The sequence below is a fragment of the Ceratotherium simum genome, chromosome 26 (genome assembly GCF_057802395.1).
Source record: "Ceratotherium simum simum isolate JZ-2026a chromosome 26, ASM5780239v1, whole genome shotgun sequence".
NCBI lineage: Eukaryota > Metazoa > Chordata > Mammalia > Perissodactyla > Rhinocerotidae > Ceratotherium > Ceratotherium simum.
Window position 1 is genome coordinate 2302029 of NC_141925.1, and position 23228 is coordinate 2325256.

The window sequence follows — 23228 nt, forward strand, 5'->3', positions numbered from 1 at the left end:
GCTCTGAAAGCCAAGCAGTTCTTTTGTGTTGCACATAGAACACCAAACTGCTGGGAAGCTATTAGCACTTCAAAGTCAAGCTGCCGTGATTGTCCTCATAGGCTGCTGATGCACCGTCCATTGAAGACATTTGAAGAGCAGCAAAATAGTGAAGCTTGGTCTGAGGTGCCTCTGGTCACCCCTCTGGTATCAGGACTTTAAAAACCAAGTTGCATCCCAGCGGATACACAATGGACAGACTCTGTGTGCATCAGGACTGGGGACTGAGCCCGGCCAGTTTCCTGGACTAGGGGTGCAGTGGTATTTCTAGATAGGTGGTCCTCTCTCAGGTGAAATAATTGGGGAAGCAGGCAAAGTTATATCACATGTTTATACTGGTGGAAAATTGCAAATAACCCAAATACCTACCAGTATAGGTTAAATAAATAAATTGGGTCTATTCATAACAATGAAATTTTTTTTTTTTTTGGTGAGGAAGATTGGCCCTGAACTGACATCTGTTGCCCATCTTCCTCTTTATGCTTGAGGAAGAGTATCCTTGAGCTAACATCTGTGCCAGTCTTCCTCTATTTTGTATGTGGGATGCTGCCACAGCATGGTTTGATGAGCGATGTATAGGTCTACACCCGGGATCCAAACCCCCGAACCCCGGGCTGCCGAAGTGGAGTGCATGAACGTAATCACTATGCCACCAGGGCGGCCTCCAACAATGAAATCTTTTAGCCTTCAAAAATTATGTAGGGCCCGCCCTGTGGCTTAGCAGTTAAGTGCGCGCGCTCTGCTACTGGCGGCCCGGGCTTGGATCCCGGGCGCACACTGATGCACCGCTTCTCCGGCCATGCTGAGGCGGCGTCCCACATACAGCAACTAGAAGGATGTGCAACTATGACATACAACTATCTACTGGGGCTTTAGGGAAAAAAACAAGGAGGATTGGCAATAGATGTTAGCTCAGAGCCGGTCTTCCTCAGCAAAAAGAGGAGGATTAGCATGGATGTTAGCTCAGGGCTGATCTTCCTCACATAAAAAAAAAAATTATGTAGATTTTTGTTGATGTAGACACATGGCCTCGATACATTGTTATATGAAAAAGCTAGTTAAAAAATCAGAATTTATATTTTCCATTTTTGCAAAAAATTGTGTCAGTATATGCATAAAAAATACATAAAGCTATATAGCAAAATGTTCACAGTGGTTATCTTTTATGATGGGATTTGTAAAACCTTTGTTTTCTTTGTTATACTTTCTTCTTCTCTAACCTTGTTGCAGTAGACATTTATTGCCCTTTATCAATCTGAAAAATACACTTAGAATGAGAATAAAGACAAAGATAGTATGCAAATAGGCAGGCTGCAAAGTTTTACACTGATGTGCATTTGGGCAGTGAGTGCAATCATTCACTCATTCACTGGGATTTGTTGGGAATCCAAGATGAATCAGTCATGGATCTTGCCTTCAAGGATATGAATTCACAACTGTTAGAAGCCCAAAATACTTTGCCCCTTAACCATATTTACTGTGCATTCACATTATGACTTAATGCTTATAGCAATGTAATTTGCTTTACAAGCACATACGTGTGTTTTATTCACTTAACCAGACTGGAACTCCTCAAAAGCAGGAAGGACGTCTCCTATCTCTACTATCCCCACACGTCCTTGTACACTATCATAGAACATACATTCCTTGGATGTTACTGATTGACTGTGACAAAGAATAGGGTAGTCTGTGTGAGAACAAGCAAACAAAGTAGAGGGCACCATTAAGGATTTGTACTGCTGTGTGCTCTGACTGACGGTGACTTTAAGATATGCCTTCCCAGGGGCCTGCCCCGTGGCGTAGTGGTTAAGTGTGAGCGCTCCACTGCTGGCAGCCCGGGTTTGGATCCCGGGCGTGCACTGATGCACCACTTGTAGGGCCATGCTGTGGTGGCGTCCCACGTAAAGTGGAGGAAGATGGGCATGGATGTTAGCCTAGTGCCAGTTTTCCTCAGCAAAAAGAAGATTGGCACGGATGTTAGCTCAGGGCTGATCTTCCTCACAAAAAAAAGATATGTCTTCTCTTTGCTTCTAGGTCTTATTCCCCCTTCAAGTGGACAGGCATATATCAACAGATATGAAATTTCAAAAGACATGGTACAAATCCGGAAGAGCATGGGCTGGTGCCCCCAACATGATATCCTGTTTGATAACTTGACAATATCAGAACATCTTTATTTCTATGCTCAGGTGAGTCAGAGGATGACAGGCTTTGCTTCCTCTGTACCCATTCTTGGGGATGGTAGGATAGCGTGCAGTTCTCTGATTCAAGCTTGGAGACTCTTGAAACCTATTCTGGATACTATTCCCTAAATATTTGGGAAGAGGTAGGGGCATAGCATTTAAGATTTTTGAGCTAAAGTGTTTCTAGAAACTATTATTTTAATTTTATGTATTTACTTTTTTTATTGAGATTAAATTCACATAACATAAAATTCACCATTTTGCTCATTTTACAATGTAAAATTCAGTAGTTTTCAGTATATTCACAATATTGTGCGACCATCACCACTATCTAATTGCAGAACATTTTCATCACCCCGAAAAGAAGGCTGTATCCATTAGCAGTCACTCCCCACTCCTCCTTCTTCCTCAGCCCTTGGCAACCACTAATCTGCTTTCTGTTTCCATGGATTTGACTATTTTGAATATTTCAAATAAATGGAATCATACAAAATGTGGCCTTTTGTGTCTGGCTTTTTTCACTTAACATAATGTGTTCAAGGTTTATCCATGTTGTAACATGTGTCAATACCTCACCCCCTTTTTTTTTTTTGGTGAGGAAGATTAGCCCTGAGCTAACATCTGTTGCCAATCCTCCTCTTTTTGCTGAGGAAGATTGGTCCTGGGCTAACATCCATGCCCATCTTCCTCTACTTCTTACAGGACACAGCCAGAGCACGGCTTGAAAAGTGGTGCGACGGTCCACACCCAGGATCAGAAACTGCGAGCCCCAGGCCGTGGAAGTGGAGCACACGAACTTAACCACTAGGCCACCGGGCCTACCCCATACTTCACTCCTTTTAATGGCTGAATAATGTTCGATTGGAATTATATTCCATATTTTATTTATCCATTCATCAGTTGATGGACATCTGGGTTGTTTGTAACTTTTGGCTATGTGAATAGTGCTGCTGAGGACCAGCCCAGATCCTGAGTCACCTCATTAGCACAAACTCAGGTGTGGCCCCAGGGTACTACCATGAATAACAAAGACACCCCTATCACTCCAAGGATTTAGAGGCTCTTCCCCGTATCTGGGGACAAAGTCAAGCCAAACTCTTTATTATACAACACTTACATTGATTTTTCATATGTTGAATCTCCTTTCATTCCTGGGGTAAATCCCACTTGGTCGTGATGTATAATCCTTTTAATATACTGCCGTATTTAGTATTAATAGGTCATAAAGGGCTGGCCTGAGGGCACAGTGGTTAAGTTCGCACTTTCCGCTTTGGTGGCCCAGGGTTCACCGGTTGGGATCCTGGGCGTGGACCTACTCACTGTTCATCAAGCCATGCTGAGGCAGTGTCCCACATAGAAGAGCTACAACTCTGATATACAACAATATGTGCTGGGGCTTTGGGGAGGAAAAAAAAGAAGAAAGAGGAGGATTGGCAATAGATGTTAGCACAGGGTCAATCTTCCTCGGAAAAAAAAATAGATCATATATTTCCATGGTTCAAAATGCAAAAGCCTTTTGTCCATCTTTTTCCCTGAAGGTAGTAAGTTTCTTGTTTATTTCTTGTGTATAGTTCATGTATATACAGACAAAATGTTTGTTGGATGGGTCAGCCTCTGAAGCCTCTTCTGGATCTCTCTGTCCCCTGCTGTTTCAGCTGAAAGGATTATCACACCAGAAGTGCCCTGAAGAAGTCAAAAGGATGCTGCACATCCTCAGTCTGGAGGACAAGCAGAACTCCCAATGCAGGTTCCTGAGCGGGGGCATGAAGCGCAAGCTCTCCATCGGCATTGCCCTCATAGCGGGCTCCAAGGTATGGGACAGCGAGGCCCAGCCTCCTGAAGGACACAGGTCAGGGCCCCCCAACACGGTGGACAGACACTCGGGGCAGCAAGGTGCGGTTGGATGTGCAGTCTGGCCTGGGCGGTACTGCTGCATCTCCAGAGAATTCGAACCGCACAGGGCCTACAGCACAGCCAGCCTGGGCCTGGGATGGGGCTCTGCCATCGTCATGAGGCTTTCCTCTGCTCTCCAGGTGCTGATGCTGGACGAGCCCACCTCAGGCATGGACGCCATCTCCAGGAGGGCCATCTGGGACCTTCTTCAGCAGCAGAAAAGTGACCGCACCATCCTGCTGACCACCCACTTCATGGACGAGGCCGACCTGCTGGGGGACCGCATCGCCATCATGGCCAAGGGGGAGCTGCAGTGCTGCGGGTCATCACTGTTTCTCAAACAGAAATATGGTGAGCAGCTGACAGCAGGAAGCAGGGCAGGCAGCCCAACCTCCGTTCCATCACAGGGTCAGCGTCACTGGCCCAGTGTGCTGAAAAGAGTGCCTGCTGTACCTTTCACGAAGGGCCCCTGAGGTCAGGCAGGGAGAGGCCTTCTCTAGACTTCCTGTTCTGTTGCCTCTGGACGGAGACCCGAGGCCTCAGGCAGAGGGGCTCGTGAGAATGAGGAGGGAGTGAAGTGGAAAAATTCTCTGAGACTTGGAGTCAGAAGCCCTGTGTTTGCGTTCCACTCTGCCAGTTTACTGCCTCTTCATCCAGGTGGCCAAGTTAGTTTATCCTTTTTTAGCCTTCGTTTTCTGGTCTATAAAATGGAGATTAAGATACCATGTTCTTCAAAGAGTGAGATCGTATGTGCAACTGTCTTAACATGAGTACAGCCATGTTTGGCCGCTCCATTGACCGATAGCTGCCAGCACACAAAGAAATATAAAGCTGCTTTCTGTGTGGTGGGAACTGGCCTTTCTCCCACGGAGAGAGTTGCAAGTTGTAACATTTCAAGGCTCTTGGAGCGTCGTAGCACAGGATGGACTGGCCATCTGTGCCGGGCTAAGACGATAACCAAAGAGAACAATGCACGTACACAATTACTGGGCTGGGACGTTAGCCAGGGGGCTCAGTGCACGTACGCCACTGATAACCATTTGTGCATGGGAACACTAAATGCTTGCTCTGCAAAATCTGTAATTGCTTACTCTGAAAATTACTGATGGTATAAAAACTGCTGGAAACTGAGCCCTAGTGAGAGTTCCACCTGTGGAAGGCACGCCTTGCCCAGGACGTGTGATCCTTGCCCAGCCGCGTCGATTGACAGGACTCTCCCGGCAGTGGGGCGTGGATAGTGTGAGTAATTGATTTGATGTGAAGTAATTGATTTGATATGAAGTGATTGATCTGATGTGTTCTCTTTTCAGTCAACCTGGTGTTTCTCTTTCCAGTTGATTTGTATCATTTCTCTTCAGTCGCTGTGGATGTTTTCCCTTTCTAGTCGAGCTGATGTGTTTTCCCCTCTTAATATTTGACCTATTCGGATCTGTTTGCAGACTATCACCTTTACTATCCTCTATATAATAAAATATACCTTCAGTTCATTTGTTTGGAGTGGAGAGTGTCTTTTACGTCTCCAATCGAATCCCCGAACCTCTCATAACAGCAACAAGCTATAAAAGTGCGAGTTATTTCCACAACTGGTTGTACTCCTCATCAGCGTCCCACTTCAAACATCCTCCCCCTGTTTTCCTGGACCCCACGCCCTCTCGGTTCCCCTCCCATATATCTGGCTGCTCCTTTGCATCACTCCTAACTCTAAACATGGAAGTGCCTCGGTCACTTCACTTTTCTTTCTCTGCCCAATGACTTAGTGATCTCATCCAGTCTCCTGGCTTTAAATACCTTCTCAGTGCTGAAAAATGTGTGTGTCTCTAGCCTGGATCTTTCTCCTGAACTCCAGACTTGTGTGTCTAACTGCCTGCTCCACACCCCTCCACATAGATGTTAAACAGATCTATCAGAATTGTCCAAAGCCTCTGCAGAGCTGAGCTCCAGCTCTCTCCCACCAAACCCACTTCCCTGCAGTAAAGGCAGCTCCACTCTTCTAGGAACTTGGCCAAAACCTTGGAGGCTCCCTGACCCCTCTGACTCTCACAGCCCATATCTGATCCATCTGCAAACCCTGGTGGCCCTACCTTCCTCTCACCTCTCCCACTTGCTAGTGCCCTGGTCCAGGCTGCCATCCCCCCGACCTGGATTATTGCAGTTACCTCCTAACCCACCTTCAGCCTCTGCCCAGTTGTCAGACTGAGCATGTCACTCTTCTGCTCAGCCCTCCAATGACTTCCCCTCCCACTGAAAGTAGAAGCCAGAGTCCTGGGAGTGGCCCATAGGGCTTTGCTTGGCCTGGTCCCATTATCCCAACTGCATTTCCTATTGTTCTTCCACTTCCCGAATCTGCTCCTGCCACAGAGACCTCCTTGCTGAGCCAGCACGCCAGGCCCCCTCCTTCCTCCAGACCCACACATTGCCATGCCTTCTGCTCTTCATCAGGTAAACAGCCCACGGTCCTTATGCAGCTGTCACATTCTTAGTGAGGCCTTCCCTCGTGACCCTGTTTAAAATCACACTCCCTGATACTCCATATTCCCTTCCCTGTTTATTTTTCTCCTTAGCACTTGTCACTAATATTCTATAAATTTTACTTATTTATCTTACTCTCTGTCTCACACTCCTTTAATGAAAGTCTCATGAGAGTAGGGAATTTTTTTAAAATTTATTTTATTATTATTTTTTTTATTTTTTGCAACTAGACTTTAATGCATAGTTACTGTGATGGTTAATTTTCTTTTTATTTTATTGAGATCATAATAGATTATAACATTGTGAAATTTTAGTTGTACATTATTATTTGTCAGTCACCATATATATGTGCCCTTTTACCCCTTATGTCCACCCTCTAATCCCCTTCCCCTCTGGTAATCACTAATCTATTCTCCTTTTCCATGTGTTTGTTTATCTTCCACATATGAGTGAAATCATGTGGTGTTTGTCTTTCTCTGTCTGGCTTATTTCACTTAACATAATACCCTCAAGGTCCATCCATGTTGTTGTAAATGGGACGATTTTGTCTTTTTTTATAGCTGAGTAGTATTCCATTGTATATATATACCACATCTTCTTTATCCATTCATCAGTTGATGGGCACTTGGGTTGCTTCCATGTCTTGGCTATTGTGAATAATGCTGCAATGAACATAGGGTTGCATAAGTCTTTTTGAGTTGTTGATTTCAAGTTCTTTGGATAAATATCTGTAGTGGGATAGCTGGGTCATATGGTATTTCTATTTTTAATTTTTTGAGAAATCTCCATAATGTTTTCCATAGTGGCTGCACCAGTTTGCATTCCCATCAGCAGTGTATGAGGGTTTCTGTTTCTCCACATCCTCTCCAACATTTGTTTTTTTTTGTCTTGGTAATTATAGCCATTCTAACAGGTGTAAGGTGATATCTCATTCTAAATGATTAGTGATGTTGGACATCTTTTCATATGCCTGTTTGCCATCCGTATATCTTCTTTGGAAAAATGTCTGTTCATATCCTCTTCCCATTTTCTGATCAGGTTATTTGTTGAGAGTAGGGATTTTTGACCGTTTGGTCCAATGCTATATCCTTAGTACCTAGAACAGTGCCTATCACATCACAGGGGCTCAAGAAATGTTTGTCGAATGACTACATTGCCAGCATAATAGTAACAAGTGTTACTAATTTCTGAAAGAATGTTTAGAATGCCATCAGGTATGTATCCTCAAAAATATGATTTAATTATTGTAGAGATATCTTTGTTCTTTACCTTAATGTTCAAGGCCTCTGCCTACTAAGGTTTTACTTCCCCAAGTTAGTTATCACTTAAATGGAGTGTTGCCCTTAATGCAGCCCTCCTTTATTTTACCTAGCATTGCTAAATTTGCCATTATCACCTCCCGATTATGGAGTAGAAGGCAAGACTCTCAAGAATAGCATTAGAGACCTTCAGAGGCGAGTTCATTGTACTTTAAATTTGACCCCACAGGTCTCTCCAGGTTCTCTTTCCCATAGAGCTGTCCCATTCTAAGCTACAGAAAACTAAATGTGGCTATAAAGAGTTCATTGGAAATTGTTTCATGGTCTTTTAAATGTTGTTTCAGGTGCAGGATATTATATGACTTTAGTGAAAAAACCTCATTCTAACACGGAGAAGATTTCTCATCTAATTTATCACCACATACCAAATGCAGTTTTGCAGTCCAGCACTGGAGAAGAATTAACATTTATACTTCCTAAAGACAGTGTGCACAGGTATGGACCCAAAAGGGCTGGAGTAATTGTTTGCTTGTACTGAGTATTCAGAGTCATCTCTCCTGTCGCTCTTCTCAGCAAGGACACTCTATTCTGTAAGAGTCTGTACTCCTAGGCCTTTGATTTCCTGGAAAGATACCACACCCCAGCCAGAGCACATTTGAAAATACCAGATTCTGATCATGATACCTCCCTCCTTAGAAACTCTTGATGGCTTCCAATTGCCTTCAGGTTAAAGTCAAATTCTTTAATATAGCTTCACAGAGGCCCTTGATTTTGTGAACTCTATTACCTGCACCCAAGTGACTGCGCTCAGATGAAGATTTTACTTGATTTTCCTTTAAATTAATTATTTCGGGCTACAAATTGGTTCACAACACTTCCTTCTCTCCTCCTCAGTCCCCATGTCACTCTCAGATAGGAATCTTACCTTAATAATTCATTGAGAAGATAAAAACCATCAAACAAGAACTCTATTTTATCATTATCGCAAACCTACAAACCTGCTTGCTTTCGCACTAGTTTTTTTCTTTCTTCCATCTTTTTACAACTGAGAAAATGTTCCTCTTCCTATCAAATTCTTGTCCTTCAACACCAGCTCAAGATCCCATTCACCTCACCTTTTCAAGAATTCACTTGTTTGATTATCCCCTCTCTCACCTACATCATCCATTTGTCTCTCTACAGGGTCATTTCTGTGAACATACTAGCGTATCTGGAGAAACAGCTTCTTGAGCCTGCCTCTCTTTCCAGCTACTGCTCCATGCCCCCACTACCCTACACAGCCCAACTTCACTAAAAAGTGGTCTAAGCTTGTTGCCTCCTTTTTCTCATCGCCCATGTATTTCTCAGTCCACTTCACAGTGGCTTTAACCCATACCCTTCCATCCAAAGTCAGTAGAGACTTTTCTTTCTTTTTTAAAGAAAATTATTGGTGGCGGCCCCGTGGCTTAGTGGTTAAGTGTGCGTGCTCTGCTGCTGGCAGCCCGGGTTCGGATCCTGGGCGTGCACCGACACACCGCTTCTCTGGCCATGCCGAGGCCGTGTCTCACGTACAGCAACTAGAAGCCTGTGCAACTATGACATACAACTATCTACTGGGGCTTTGGGGGGAAAAATAAATAAATAAGGTTAAAAAAAAATTATTGGGTACTATTGTATACCTACAAATAAATGTATGTTATGTATTTGTAGGTTATGAAGTATAATAATAAAATGAGCAGTAGTGACCCTCTATTCAACCTAAGAACTAAGACATAGCAATGACTTTTTACTCTGATCATATTTAACCCTGCAACATAACTACATAGTTAACCATTCCTGTCTTCTGGAAACACTCTTCTCTCTTGGGTTCCTTGGGAAATTTTACTGGTTGCTGGTTTTATTTCTACCTCTCTGGCTACTCTCAAGTGGCAGTGGGAAGGACTGGGAGACAAATAGGTTTGGGAGGGGTGAATATGAAAAGGTCAGTTTTGAATCTTTGAATCTTTAGGCTTTCAGTTTTGAATCTGAAAGGCTCCTGAGACACCCCAGTGAAGACATCAGGAGGTCAATTGGATATATGTGAATCTAGAGCTGGAGGTTTAGCCTGGAAATGCACTCTGGAGTCATCAGCATAGAGATATTTAAAGTCATGGGAAGGGAAAGGGTCACGTAGGAAGAGAATGTAGAGAAAGAATAAAATAGGGCTTATGACCAATTCCTGAAGCGCTCCTAAATTTTGAGGTTCTGTTGAGGAGTGGGACCCTGCAAAGAAGACTGGGGAAGAATAGCATCATGAAGATGAATTGAGAATAAGCACCTAAATACATAAAATTAGAAAAGAGAATTGGGAAAAAACCACAAAGAACTAGAAGGCAGTGTTTTGCACAATTTTAGTGAATATATTAGAAAACTTGAATAAAATGGATAGTTATCTAGAAAAATTAACACAGGAAGTACCAGAGCTTTGCATAAATCTGTTAATTTTTACCAAATATTTGAGTAAAAGATAATTTGGATTCTATCTGAATTCTTCTGAAGAATAGAAAACAAAAAAATACTCTTCACTTCTTTTTACTAATCCAGCTTAATTTAACAGTTCATTGAAAAAATAATATACCATGTTGAAAGGATTGTGTGATATTAGGATTAATTACTATAATTTAACATATTAGTATGTCAAAAGGAAATAACCGTGTAATCATCCACATAACAAGAAAGATACGTTTGCTAAAATTCTTCATCTATTGCTATTTTTTGAAGTTAGAATAATAAGACTTGAAAGATACTTTCTCAAAGTGATTAAAAATACCTCAAACCAAAATAAATTTCAGATTATTTAAATTTTTCCATGTTAAAAATTAAATTATATAAGTACTATAAAAATATACCACAGAATATTTTTATAATCTGGAGTGAGGAAAGATTTTATAGGAATGACACCAAGACCAAAATTATAAAGGAATGAATTGATTGATTTTAAATTTCTGAATGGCAAAGTACACACACATCAGGAACTCAGCTAAGTGGAGAGAGAGCTGAGCTGCCAGGTATAGGCATAGCTGACTAAAGCAATGAGCCAAAAATCACAGAGTTAAGCCTTTAATCCTTTACTGAGATGGTATAAGCAAGAGCATGAAACTGGAGAAAGTGCCAACTGCCCCTACCCCCACCCTATTCCATTTTTCCCCATGGAATGTCCCACTGGTCAAGGGTCCAGTGGATCAGCACAGACATGAGGGTCTTCTCAATGTTGAGGGAACCCTGAACAAAAGGCTCCAGCGGTGTTATGACTTTTGAGGTTGGTGGCAAGGCGAGGGGGGAGGACTAGGAGTGGAAAAGTACTGGGTTCCAAGTTCAGAGTGGGGAAAGGGTCTTCAAAGTTTCCCTTCCCCTCCCCTGATAAGGAAGCTTGAGTTGAGGTGCCTGAAGTGGACCTCAGCCCAAGACCTCAGATAAAGAGACCTGGTAATCAAGGGGCTAGGAATGCTAAGGAGAGCATGACAAGCCAGAGGGCCTGAGTCCTTGACTGAAACTCCCTTCAGAGACTACAGTGTACTGAGGGGAGGGCAGGGGGTTAGGGATGGGGGCCAGCTTTCCCTATGGGGCTTGCCAGGTAAAGCCTGTGTGATTGCCTGTGGTCAGGTCTGAAAAATCAGACCTAGGGTTTGTGTTTTTTTTTAATTGTGGTTAAATACTCATAAAATTTACTATCTTAACCATTTTTAAGTGTAAAATTCAGTGGTATTAAATACCTTCATATTGTTGTGCAACCATCGATCGCCACCGTCCATCTCCAGAACTCTTTTCATCTTGTAAAACTGAAACTCTATACCCATTAAATGATAACTCCTCATTCTTCCCTCCACCCAGCCCCTGGCAACAATCGTTATACTTTCCGTCTCGATGAGTTTGAGGACTCTAAGTACCTCATATAAGTGGAATCGTACAGTATTTGTCTTTTTGTGTCTGGCTTATTTCACTTCGGATAATGTCCTCAAGGTTCATCCATGTTGTACCATATTGCAGAATTTCTTTCCTTTTTAAGGCTGAATAGTATTCCATTGTGTATATATACCACATTTTGCTTATCCATTCATCTGTAGATGGACATTTGAGTTGCTTCCACATTTTGGCTATTGTGAATAATGCTGCTATGAACATATATCTTTAAGTCCTTGCTTTCAATTCTTTTGAGTGTGTACCCAAAAGTGGAATTACTGGATCATATGGTAATTTTATTTTTCAATTTTTTGAAGAACTGACATACTGTTTCCACAGAAGCTGTACCATTTTACATTCCCACCAAGAGTGCACAAGGGTTACAATTTCTCTACATTCGCACCAACACTTGTTGTTTTCTTTCTTTTTTTAGTAACCATCCTAATGGGTATGAGGTAGTATCTCATTGTAGTTTTGATTTGCATTTCCCTAATGATTAGTGATGTTGAGCATCTTTTCATATGCCATTCCATTGGCCATTTGTATATCTTCTTTGGAGAAATGTCTATTCAAGTCCTTTGCCTGTTTTTGAATTGGGTTGCTTTTTTGTTGCTGAGTTTTAGGAGTTCTCTATATATTCTGGATATGAATCCCCTATCAGATATATGATTTGCAAATATTTTCTCCCATTCAGTAGATTGCCTTTTTATTCTGTTGATAGTGTCTCTTGATGCACAAAATTTTTAAATTTTAGTGAAGTCCGATTTGTTTATTTTTTCTTTTGTTATCCATGCCCTTGGTGTCACCTCCAAGAAATTATTGCCAATCCAGTGTTGTGAAGCTTTTGTGCTGTGTTTTCTACTGTTATTTTAGGTCTTACATCTAGGTCCTTGATCTATTTTGAGTTAATTTTTGTATATGGTGTTAAATAAGGGTCCAACTTCATTCTGTTGCATGTGGATATCCAGTTTTCCCAGCACCATTTGTTGAAAAGACGGTCCTTTCTTCATCCAATGATCTTGGCACCCTTGTCAAAAATCATTTGGCCATATATGCGAGGGTTTGTTTCTGGGCTCTCTAATCTATTCCATTGGTCTATATGTCTGTCTTTCTGCCAATACCAAACTGAGATGTAAGTTTTGTAGTAAGTTTTGAAATAGGAAGTGTGAGTCCTCCAGTTTTGTTCTTTTTCAAGATTGTTTTGGCTATTCGGTGTCCCTTGAGATTCCATATGAATTTTAGGATGGGTTTTTCTGTTCTGCAAAAAAATGTCATTCGGATTTTGATAGGGATTGCATTGAATCTGTAGATCACTTTGGATAATACTGGCATTTTAACAGTATTAAGTCTTCCAATCCATGAACACGGGTTGTGTCTCCATTTATTTATGTCTTCTTTAATTTCCTTCAGCAATGTTTTATAGTTTTCATCGTACAAGTCTTTCACTTTCTTAAGTTAATTCCTAAGGGGTTTTTTTGATGCTATTATAAATGGGATTGTTTTTGTAATTTCCTTTTCAGATTGTTCATTATTCATATATAGAAATGCAACTGAGGGTTGGCCCCGTGGCTTAGCGGTTAAGTGTGCACCCTCCACTACTGGCGGCCCGGGTTCGGATCCCAGGCACACACCGACGCGCTGCTTCTCCGGCCATGCTGAGGTCACATCCCACATACAGCAACTAGAAGGATGTGCAGCTATGACATACAACTATCTACTGGGGGTTTGGGGTAAAAAAGGAGGAGGATTGGCAATAGATGTTAGCTCAGAGCTGGTCTTCCTCAGCAAAAAGAGGAGGATTAGCATGGATGTTAGCTCAGGGCTGATCTTCCTCACAAAAAAAAAAAGAAATGCAACTGATTTTTGTGTGTTGACGTTATATCCTGCTACTTTACTGAATTTATTTATTCTAACAGCTTCATTGTGGAATCGTTAGGGTTTTCTACATATAAGATCATATCATCTGCAAACAGATAATTTTACTTCTTCCTTCCAATTTTGATGCCATTTATTTCTTTTTCTTGCCTAATTGTTTTGGCTACAACATCCAATACTAGTTACATCAGACATATTCTGCCAGTGCAATTGTTGTCTAGGTGGAGAGAGAGATTTCTGATCCTTCCCTCCCTGCCATCCTCTAACAATCTCTCTCTCACACATAGGTTTTTAACCAGGAGCCAGACTCCTCAACATACAAACAATGGAATTAAATTAGAAATTGATTACAAAAAGATGCCTAGAATATCCACAAATATTTGGAAATTAAATAATATATTTCTGAATAACTTATGGGTCAAAGAGAAATTAGAAAATATTTTGAATTGAATGATGATGAAAACAAAACATATCAAAAATTTTCAGATGCTGCTGAAGCAGTGCCTAGGGGGAAATATATAGCTTTTAGAAACTTAAATTAGACAAGAAGAAAGGCTTAAAATCAGTTACCTAAGTTTCCAACTGAAGGAGATATAAAAAGAAGAGAAAATTAAGCCCAGAGTACATAGAAGAAAAGAAATAATTATTACAAGGAGAGAAAACGAAATGGGAAACAAAAAAAATGGAGAAAACTTAAAAAGCCAAAAGTTGTTTATTAAAAACATTCATAAAATTGATAAACCCCTACCAAAGCCATTAAAGAAAAAAAGAAAAAATACAAGTAACCAGCATCAGGAATGAAAGAACTGCTATGCAGACAGAGCATGGAGTTACAAAAGGATAATAAGAAAATATCAGAAATAAGTTGGACAATTTAGATAAAATGAGCTAATTCCTTAAAAAATACAACTTACCAAAACTAACACAAAATGAGAGAAAAACCTGAATAATCATATATCTATTAATAAAATTGAATTTGCAATAACAAATATTCCCAAAAAGAAAACTCCAGGTCCTATTGAACATTGAAGAAATAAATAGTCCTAATCTTTTGGAAAATAGAGAAGAGAGCATTTCCCAACTCATTTTAACAGCAGCACAACTCTGATACCAAAACCTGGAAATGGTATGACAACAAAAAATTACAGAGTAATAATCCTCACAAACACAGACACAAAAGTCTTTAAGAAAACGTGAGCTGGCAAATAGATTTATCTGGAGGTTCCAGAATGGCTTCACTTCCATGTCTGGTATCTCGGCAGGGATTTCTAGAAGGCTGGGCCCAGCTGGGACTGTTGACAATCTACACTGTTGACAATCTGCAGCATGGTGGCTTCAAGGTAGTCAGGCTTTGCATGATGGCTTAGGGCTGTCAGAGAAACCACGGCAGAGCCTGAAGGCTTCTTCTGACCTAACCCCATTACTTCCATTGCATTCTTAGTCAAGCAAGTTACTAAAGCCAGCCCAGAGAATGGGAAATTAAACTTCACCTCTCAATGGGAAAAATAGCAAAGAATTTACAGCCATCTGTTTTTTTTGGTGACAAAAATTTTCCTTGAGCTAACATCTGTTGCCAATTTTCCCCTTTTTGCTTGAGGAAGATTGTCCCTGAGCTAACATCTGTGCCAATCTTCCTCTAGTTTGTATGTGGGTGGTCCCCACAGCGTGGCTTTATGAGTGGTGTAGGTCCACACCCAGAATCTGAACCCATGAACCCTGGGCCTGCAAACTTAACCACTGCACTGCCGGGCCAGCACCACAGTCATCTTTTATCTACCATGTTATCCAAAATAAATGAAAGCGTATGTCCAGTCAAAGGACATGTAGAAGAATGTTTATAGCAGCTTTATTCATAAGCATCCTGACTTGGAAATAATCCAAATGACAATCAACAGGAGAACCAATAAACAATTTGTGGTATATTCCTTCTGTTGAATACTACTCCACGATTAACAAGAATGAACAATAGTTGCATGCAACAACATGGCTGAACCTCAAAAATATGTTGCATAGATAAAACTAGATACAAAAGAGACTGTACGATTCCGTTTATGTGAAGATAAAGAAGTAACGTATGGTGATAGAAATCAAGACAGTGGTTGTCTGAGGGCAAAAGAGGAAATCATCTGAAAGGGGCATGCGGGCATTTTCTAGGGTGATGGAAATGTTCTACCTCTTGATTGGGGTGAGAACAAGGCATTTTGCTATATGTAAATTTTGCCTCAATTTTTGAAAAACAGACATATTGACCTTATTGTAAGACAGTAGCAATTACATAAGCATAATTTCAGTAACTGGAAACTGAATGAAGAGCAAGATATTGAACATATTGAAGATATAAATATTGAACATGTAACACAGGCTGGCTACTTTGCTAAGTGTTTTTACATTTATCTCAATTAATCTTTATAACAACTCTGTGAATTAAGTAATATCTATCATATAGATGAGGAAAGATTTGGAGAGATGAAATAACTAGCCCAAAGTCGCACAACTAGTAAGTGGCAGAGTCTGGACTCAAACCCAGCCCCAGTCAATTCACAATCTAAGCCCTTAACCACCATCTGCCTGCAGGGGCATACATGGTGCAGGCCTCTTATGGGCATCCGGAATGTGAATGGGGTTTCTTAAAGGCTCTTTGTTGGGCTGGACACTGGGTTGTGAAAGAATAGAAGTCTCCATTATAGAAGATTGTTGTGGATTTTTTAATATCACACAAAAAGCCACGATTCATTCAGTTCAAAAAGATGGAAGGCATGTATAAGGAAGGGTTAGAGGTTAACAGTCTGTTAAGAATTAGCTCCTTTCTTCATTTAGCATAATAGTTAAGAAAAAATGTAAAAAGCATTGTTCCTGGAGAGAGACAGCCTGAGTTTGAGTCCTGCCTCTGCTACTTTCAGCTGTGTGAACCTCTCAGCACTGCCCTCAAAGAGCTATTGAGAGGATTGACAGACTTAGTCCTTGGAAAAGGGCTTAGAATGGTTCCTAGCAATTAGTAAGCACTCCAAAAATAGTACTGTTATTTCTTTTTACTCAAAAGAAAAGAAGTGAATTAATATTTACTTTGCACCTATGATATGCTAGATGTATGTTAGATTTATCCCTACAGAAAACTTTCAAAGTAAATGCTATTACCCTCATTGTTCAATTTCAAAATCATGAAGCTAGAGGGTAACAAAGCTGAGATTTGAACCAATATCTTCTTGATATTGGTTCCATACCCCATGCTTTTTCCCCTGTAGAGAGCCAAGGGTGATAATGAGGGATTCACCTTCCACCTTTGAGGAATAAAACTGTTCTTCTCTTCCAGGTTTGAATCTCTATTTACTGACTTGGAACTGAGGCAGGTAGAGCTGGGTGTCGCCAGCTTTGGGGCCTCTGTCACCACTATGGAAGAAGTTTTCATTCGGTAAGCAGATATAAAACTATAGACTCCAAGAATCTTAGAGTTGGAAGGGATCTTAAAGGTCATGCGTCTAAACACTGCCCAGTGCTTGAATCCTTTCTGTAACATCCTCACTGAATGGTCTTCCAGCCTCTGACTCATACTTCCAATAATAGGGATATTGGTTAATGGAGAAAATGTTGAATGTAATATTATTCAACAAATTTACCTGTTCTAGTCTATTAACTTTTAAACCTGCTGGGACTATGACTGGTATTAAGTTGAATCTATAGATCAATTTGTGGAGAATAGACATCTTTAGAACATTTCTTCTTCCAGTCCATAGATATTGTATGTAGCTTCATTTATTTAGGTCATTTCTAATTTTTATCAGCAAGGTTTTGTAGTTTTCAGAAGTTTTCTGTGTCTTTTGTTAAATTTATTTCTAAGTATTTTTTGTTTTTTGAAGGTATGGGAAATGAATTTCTAAATTTCAATTTCTACTTGGTTGCTGATATATATATGTATCATTTGATTTTTTATTATTAGCTATATCTAGAGATATTTAATTCACTTATTATTAGGTCAACAATTTTGGGTTTGATTCCTTAGTATTGTCTATGTAACCAACATGTCATCTGAAAGACAGTTTTACTTCTTATTTTCCAATCTTTATGCCTTTTACTTGCTTATTTCACTGGTAGGATCTTCAGCATAATGTTGGGTAGAAGTAGTGAAAATGGATAGCCTTGGCTTGTTAGGGGGAAAGTGTTGTTTCATCTGAACCAATAGTTCATTCTATTTAACCACATTTCTTCTTTCTATTTTCTTTTGAGTTTAATTTGCTGGGTTATTTTTCCCCTATCTTTTTAAGAAAAATTTGTATATATCTATATATATATTTATATTCAGCCAAATATATATGTTGATATAAATTTCCCTCTGAGCTTAGCTTACCTGCATGTCACAATTTTTTGGTATGTACTATTTTCATTACCATTCAGTTAGAAATGTTTTCAGTTTTTCTATTGTGATTTCTACTTTGACCTATGGCTTATTTAGAACTATATTTCTTAATTTCCAAATCCATGGAGATTTTTTAAAAATGTTTTTTGTTTTATTTTGCCTTGGTTGTTTTGTTTATGTAATTGATTTCTAACCTAACTTCATTGTGGTCCTAGCCCATACTCTGTGTAGTCTCTTTCCTTCAAAATTTTTGAGTCTATGTATATTCAGTTTTTGTAAAATTTCCTATGTTCTTGAAAGAATGTGCATTCTTCAGTTGCTGGGTGCAGTATTTTGTATACAGAAATTATATTTCTTACAGAATACAATTTGTTAATTGTATTCTGCAAATTTTCAGTGTCCTTTTGTAAAAAATTGTCTGCTTATTCTCTGTTAGAGAGGTAATATTTCTTATTTTAATTTTGTCAAGTTTTGCTTTACGTTTTCAGGTTATTATATTAGATGCCTACAAATTTAGAATTGTTATATATTTTTCTGGAAAGTTGAACATTTTAACATTCATTTAGTTATATTAGCTTTGTTTTGGTTAAAAATTTTATGTATATCTTTGTCCATGCTTTTGCATTCAATCTTACTGTAGTAAAATATTATTATTTTTGCTTATCCATTCCATTCTATTGTCTGCTGGCTTCCTTTATGTCTGTTGAGATGTCAGCTGCCAGTATTATTGTTATTCTTTGAATGCAATCTGTCCTTTACCTCTGGTTGCTTTTAATATTGTTTTTTCTTTGTCTTGGATTTTCATCATTTTTACAATGACGTGGCTTTGTATGGTTTTCTTCATGTTTCTCTGCTTAGGATTTTTAGCACTTTTTACACTGTGGTTTGCTAGCACTGGTCAGCTTTGGAAAATTCTCGACAAATATCACTCCACATATTGCTGCTCCGTGCTCTCTTTCCTCTCCTCCTGGGACTACTAATTATACATAATTTTTACCTTTTACCTGTCTCATGTCTTATACTCTTTTTTTTTTTTTCTTTTATTCATTATCTATTGCTACATAACAAATTACCCTAAAACTTAGCAGCCTTGAAACAACAAACATTTATTACCTCACAGTTTCTGTGGGTCAGGAGTTCAGGAGCAGGTAGATAGGTGGTTCTGGCTCAAGGTCTCTTGTGAGGTTGTAGTCAAGCTGTCAGCCAGGGCTGCAGGCTCCAAAGGCTCAGCTGGGGGAAGATCCACCTCTAAGCTCACTCTAAGTTGTTGGCCAGCTTCAGTTCCTCATTGTCATTGGCCTCAGTTCTTCACAGTGTGGGCCTCTTCCCAGGTTGCAGAATGAACTCATGATGTGGCAACCAGCTTCCCTCACACCGAGTGATCAGAGAAAGAGAGAGAATGTGACCCAGATGGAAGCCATAGTCATTTGGTATCTTTTCTTGGAAGTGATATTTTATCACTTTTGCTGGATTCAATTCATTAGAAGTGAGTCACTAGGTCCAGCCCACAATCACTGGGAGGAGACTAGCACAAGCAACAAAAGCAAAAATCAACAAGTGGGACTACATCAAACTAAAAATCTTCTGCACGGGAAAGGAAACCATCAATAAAAGGAAAAGGCAACCTACTGAACAGGAGAAAATATTTGCAAACCACACATCTGATAAGGGTTTAGTATCCAAAATATATAAAGAACTCACACAACTCAATAGCAAGAAAACAAATAACGCAGTTTTAAAATGGGCAAAGGAGCTGAATAGACATTTTTCTAAAGAAGATATTCAAATGGCCAACAGGTACATGAAGGGTGCTCAACATCACTAATCATTAGGGAAATGCAAATCAAAATCACAATGAGATATCACTCCACACCTGTTAGAATGACTGTCATCAAAAACATAAGAGATGCCTCTCCCCGACTGAGGCCGCCGCCCCGCCAGCGGTGGCTCCGCATCTCCAAAAGGGGCCCTCCGACTCCTCGCTTGGCCAGTCCGGCGCCGGGTCGTGGAGCCCCACAGAACTCCAGCTGGTCCCTGAACGGGATCCCTCCTCCCCAGAGTTGCGAGCAACTTTCCCCTCTCCCTGTCGCTGCGGTGGCTCGGGGACCGTAGCCGCCGCAGGTAGCTGAACCCGGGCCACGCTCCCCGCACCTTGGCTGCGCGCGCACGTAGGTCGCTCCTTCTCCAGGTGCACGCTGGGGGTCCGGCGCGCTCGGCTGTGCGGGCGAGATGCCCCTGGGACACATCATGAGGCTGGATCCGGAGAAAATCGCCCTGGAGTACATCGTGCCCTGTCTGCACGATGTTGGCTTCTGCTACCTGGACAACTGCCTGGGCGAGGTGGTGGGCGACTGCGTCCTGGAGCGCGTCAAGCAGCTGAACTGCAGCGGGGCCCCGAGGGACGGCCAGCTGGCCTGGCCGCGCGCCGGCGTCTCCAAGCGGCACCTGCAGGGCGACCAGATCACGTTGATGGGGGGCAACGAGGAAAGCTGCGAGGCCGTCAGCTTCCTCCTGGCTCTCATCGACCGGCTGGACAAATACTAGGTCAACGAGAAGTCCAAGGTAGGACGCGCGCGGGCGCCCCGCCGGTGCTGCAGCTCGCGGGGACCGGGGACACTCGGAGTTCGTTGTTTGTCGCCTTCGCAGGACTGCAAGCGAACTTTAGTTTTTAACCAAAAAGCAAGAAGTCAGTCTGACTCCCCTGTTTCCCCCTGTACTCTGAGCGAAAATCCATGCTCAGGGTCTCAGGTGTATAATTATAATGACCTTCTCTGTTAACTTTGAAATAATGGCTCTGGTGGGTGGTACATGCAGAACAAGCTGTGACTTTTTGGTCTGATTCTAACACATGAAGGTTCTCAAAGGTCCAAATGAGAGACAGGTTATTAGAAACATTGTGGATAATCCAAGACACACATGAACTCATGATCTTAAATGTCTACTTTAAAGTCACCTAATGTTGCCCTTTCGTTGTGTTCAGAGCGGATGCCCACCAAAGCACTGTTAAAGAATTCTGGAGACGGTGTGATTTTGGAAAGTGGCATTTGGTTTGTGAAGGTTGGCAGGTGCGGAATAGTTTGACCTGTGAAAGAGTCAAGCTCCTCTTCGCTTTTGAGAGCTACTCTGGGCTTGTTGCACCCAGGACATAATTATTAGATCATGTACTTGACTGTGAAAATTCTCTCCTGGTGCTGAGCCCTACACTGCCACCTTCCCTTCCCTAACTATCAATGGATGGGAAAATCCACTCAAAACAGCCGGTTAAATGATCAGGAGAGGGTAGTCAAGTACCTATGGAAAGAAACTGTGTTTTTGTTCACATAGCCAGAAGTGACTCCCTGGGTGGTAATTTATCTTGGAAATGTTTCCAGGTAGATTGGCAGAAATATGGGAATGTGTAGTACCATGATGTTGGTGCATGTACATTACTTTGGCATAGTCTAACTAATCAGTGTCTTTCTACAAATGATAATCCAGCCAGTTTTCCAGTGGCAGTTCTGAGTGATTTATACTTCCTTTATTGTGAACTGGTCAGGGGGCACTCAGAACTGTAGAAATGTTACTGCACAAAGGGCACCATCTGCTCACCACGAGACAAAAACCAACCGTCAAGAGGCAAGATGGTGGAAAAGAAAGGGCAGTTTATTACAGCTTGCTAGCAAGGGGGAAGATGGCCGACTAATGTCTCAAAGAACCATCTTACAGAACAAACACTACAGGCCAGTTATATAGGGGGGCTGCTCTCTGAGAGCGGGAGGCATCTGGTCTCAGAGTGGGGGCATCCATCTGGTCTTAGTTCCTGGCAGTCTTTTGTTTTACTGGATATGCATCAGAGACTGGAGCAATGCCCTATACCCTGATCTTTCAGTTGTCATTGATGATGGCTGTCAGCATAGACTCTCTGCCCCAGGGGTTGTCACATTCCTAAGGAACTCGAAAGAACAAAGTTATCAACTTATAGCAGCTGGGAGGGGCCATAAAGTCCAGAGTTAGTCAGAGGTCATTCCAAGACACAATATGGTTTCCCCTCTACAATATGGCTTTCCTTATGTCAACTCTGTATGGAGCTGGTATCAGAAACTTTCACTTTAACACAGTGAGGTAAAGCATATCAGCATGAGAAGGAAGGTGAACAGTCACTTATGTACCATTCTTTAATAATATATGTAGTATTTCTCAATTTAAGATTGATCCTGTGATAAAACATACAACTGTTGTCTCATAAGATAAGAGAAACACTCTTTATTAAGGGCAAATGTTGAACACTGGAAATGTGTAGAAACGAAGGGGTTGGAGTGGGTGAGTGGAGCAGGGGAGAAATAGATTGCTGTACACCTTTCAAGCCAGGAGGACGTGAATAGAATATCTGAAAGCATCGCTATTAATCAGACGCAAATAAAATAAATCTTAAAAAGAAAATGCTGCTTTCTAAATTTTACTTTGATTTGGGGAAAATTCGGTTAGCTGGACTCTGTAGAAGATTGATGTTAGAGTGTTTCTTTATTCTTCTTCCTCATTTTGGTAGTGGATAAGAAAGCCATTTGTCTTGATTAGTTTTGTTTTGCATTAAATGACCTTGCCTGTCTCGTGGCGGGGCGGGGCGGGGGAGGGGAATGGCTAGCCTCAGTGTTGCCGAGGTGCTCAGAGCTTCCAACGGGAAGAGCAGATGGCTTCTTATCAGTTTTTTAAAGGTTCTTTTAAATGTAAGTGTTAGGAATTCCCCTACCTCACCCCCTACCCCACCACCAGCATTCTAGGAACAGAATTTGCTCTGAGAGAAGTCAGAATGAATTGGTAGAAACAAGTCACTAACATTTGAAAGTTAAGTATTTTTATTTAGCTTTGACTTAATAGATAGTGGTAGGGTTTTAGGCTAGAATTTAACTCCACAAATTGAATGAAAAGCACTGTGTACATCTGGGAAGGAAGAAAAACAATCTGTAGATATGATTCTTCAACTATGGATTATCTTCCGGGTAGAAGCAGCAACTTTTCAGTTAATGCTTTCAGAAGGTGACTGTAAATTGAAAAGAGAAAATTCATCTTTTGTCCACTGAAGAGATATCGGCCCATACCTAGATTTCCAGCTTTCCTTTGGCTGTTTTGGCACAAAGTTCTTCATCCCTGCCCTTTAGAAAAATCACCTCTGGATTGGTATATTCCCTGGCCAGCTAGAACCAAATGGAAACCAGGCTTGAGCAAACAATTATTATAGTGAAAAATAAAAAAAAGTTTGATTTG

The 23228-nt window shown here is 41.1% G+C and overlaps 1 protein-coding gene across 1 annotated transcript in view; it reads left to right on the forward strand.

Annotated features, from left to right (window-relative positions):
• LOC101394248 (ATP-binding cassette sub-family A member 17-like) overlaps window positions 1-23228 on the forward strand; it is a 125191-nt gene that overhangs the window by 63329 nt on the left and 38634 nt on the right. The window contains 5 exon segments of the mRNA XM_014793402.2: window positions 2074-2228; window positions 3878-4033; window positions 4256-4466; window positions 8188-8338; window positions 16947-17045. Of these exon segments, the coding sequence (XP_014648888.2) occupies window positions 2074-2228; window positions 3878-4033; window positions 4256-4466; window positions 8188-8338; window positions 16947-17045 (772 nt within the window).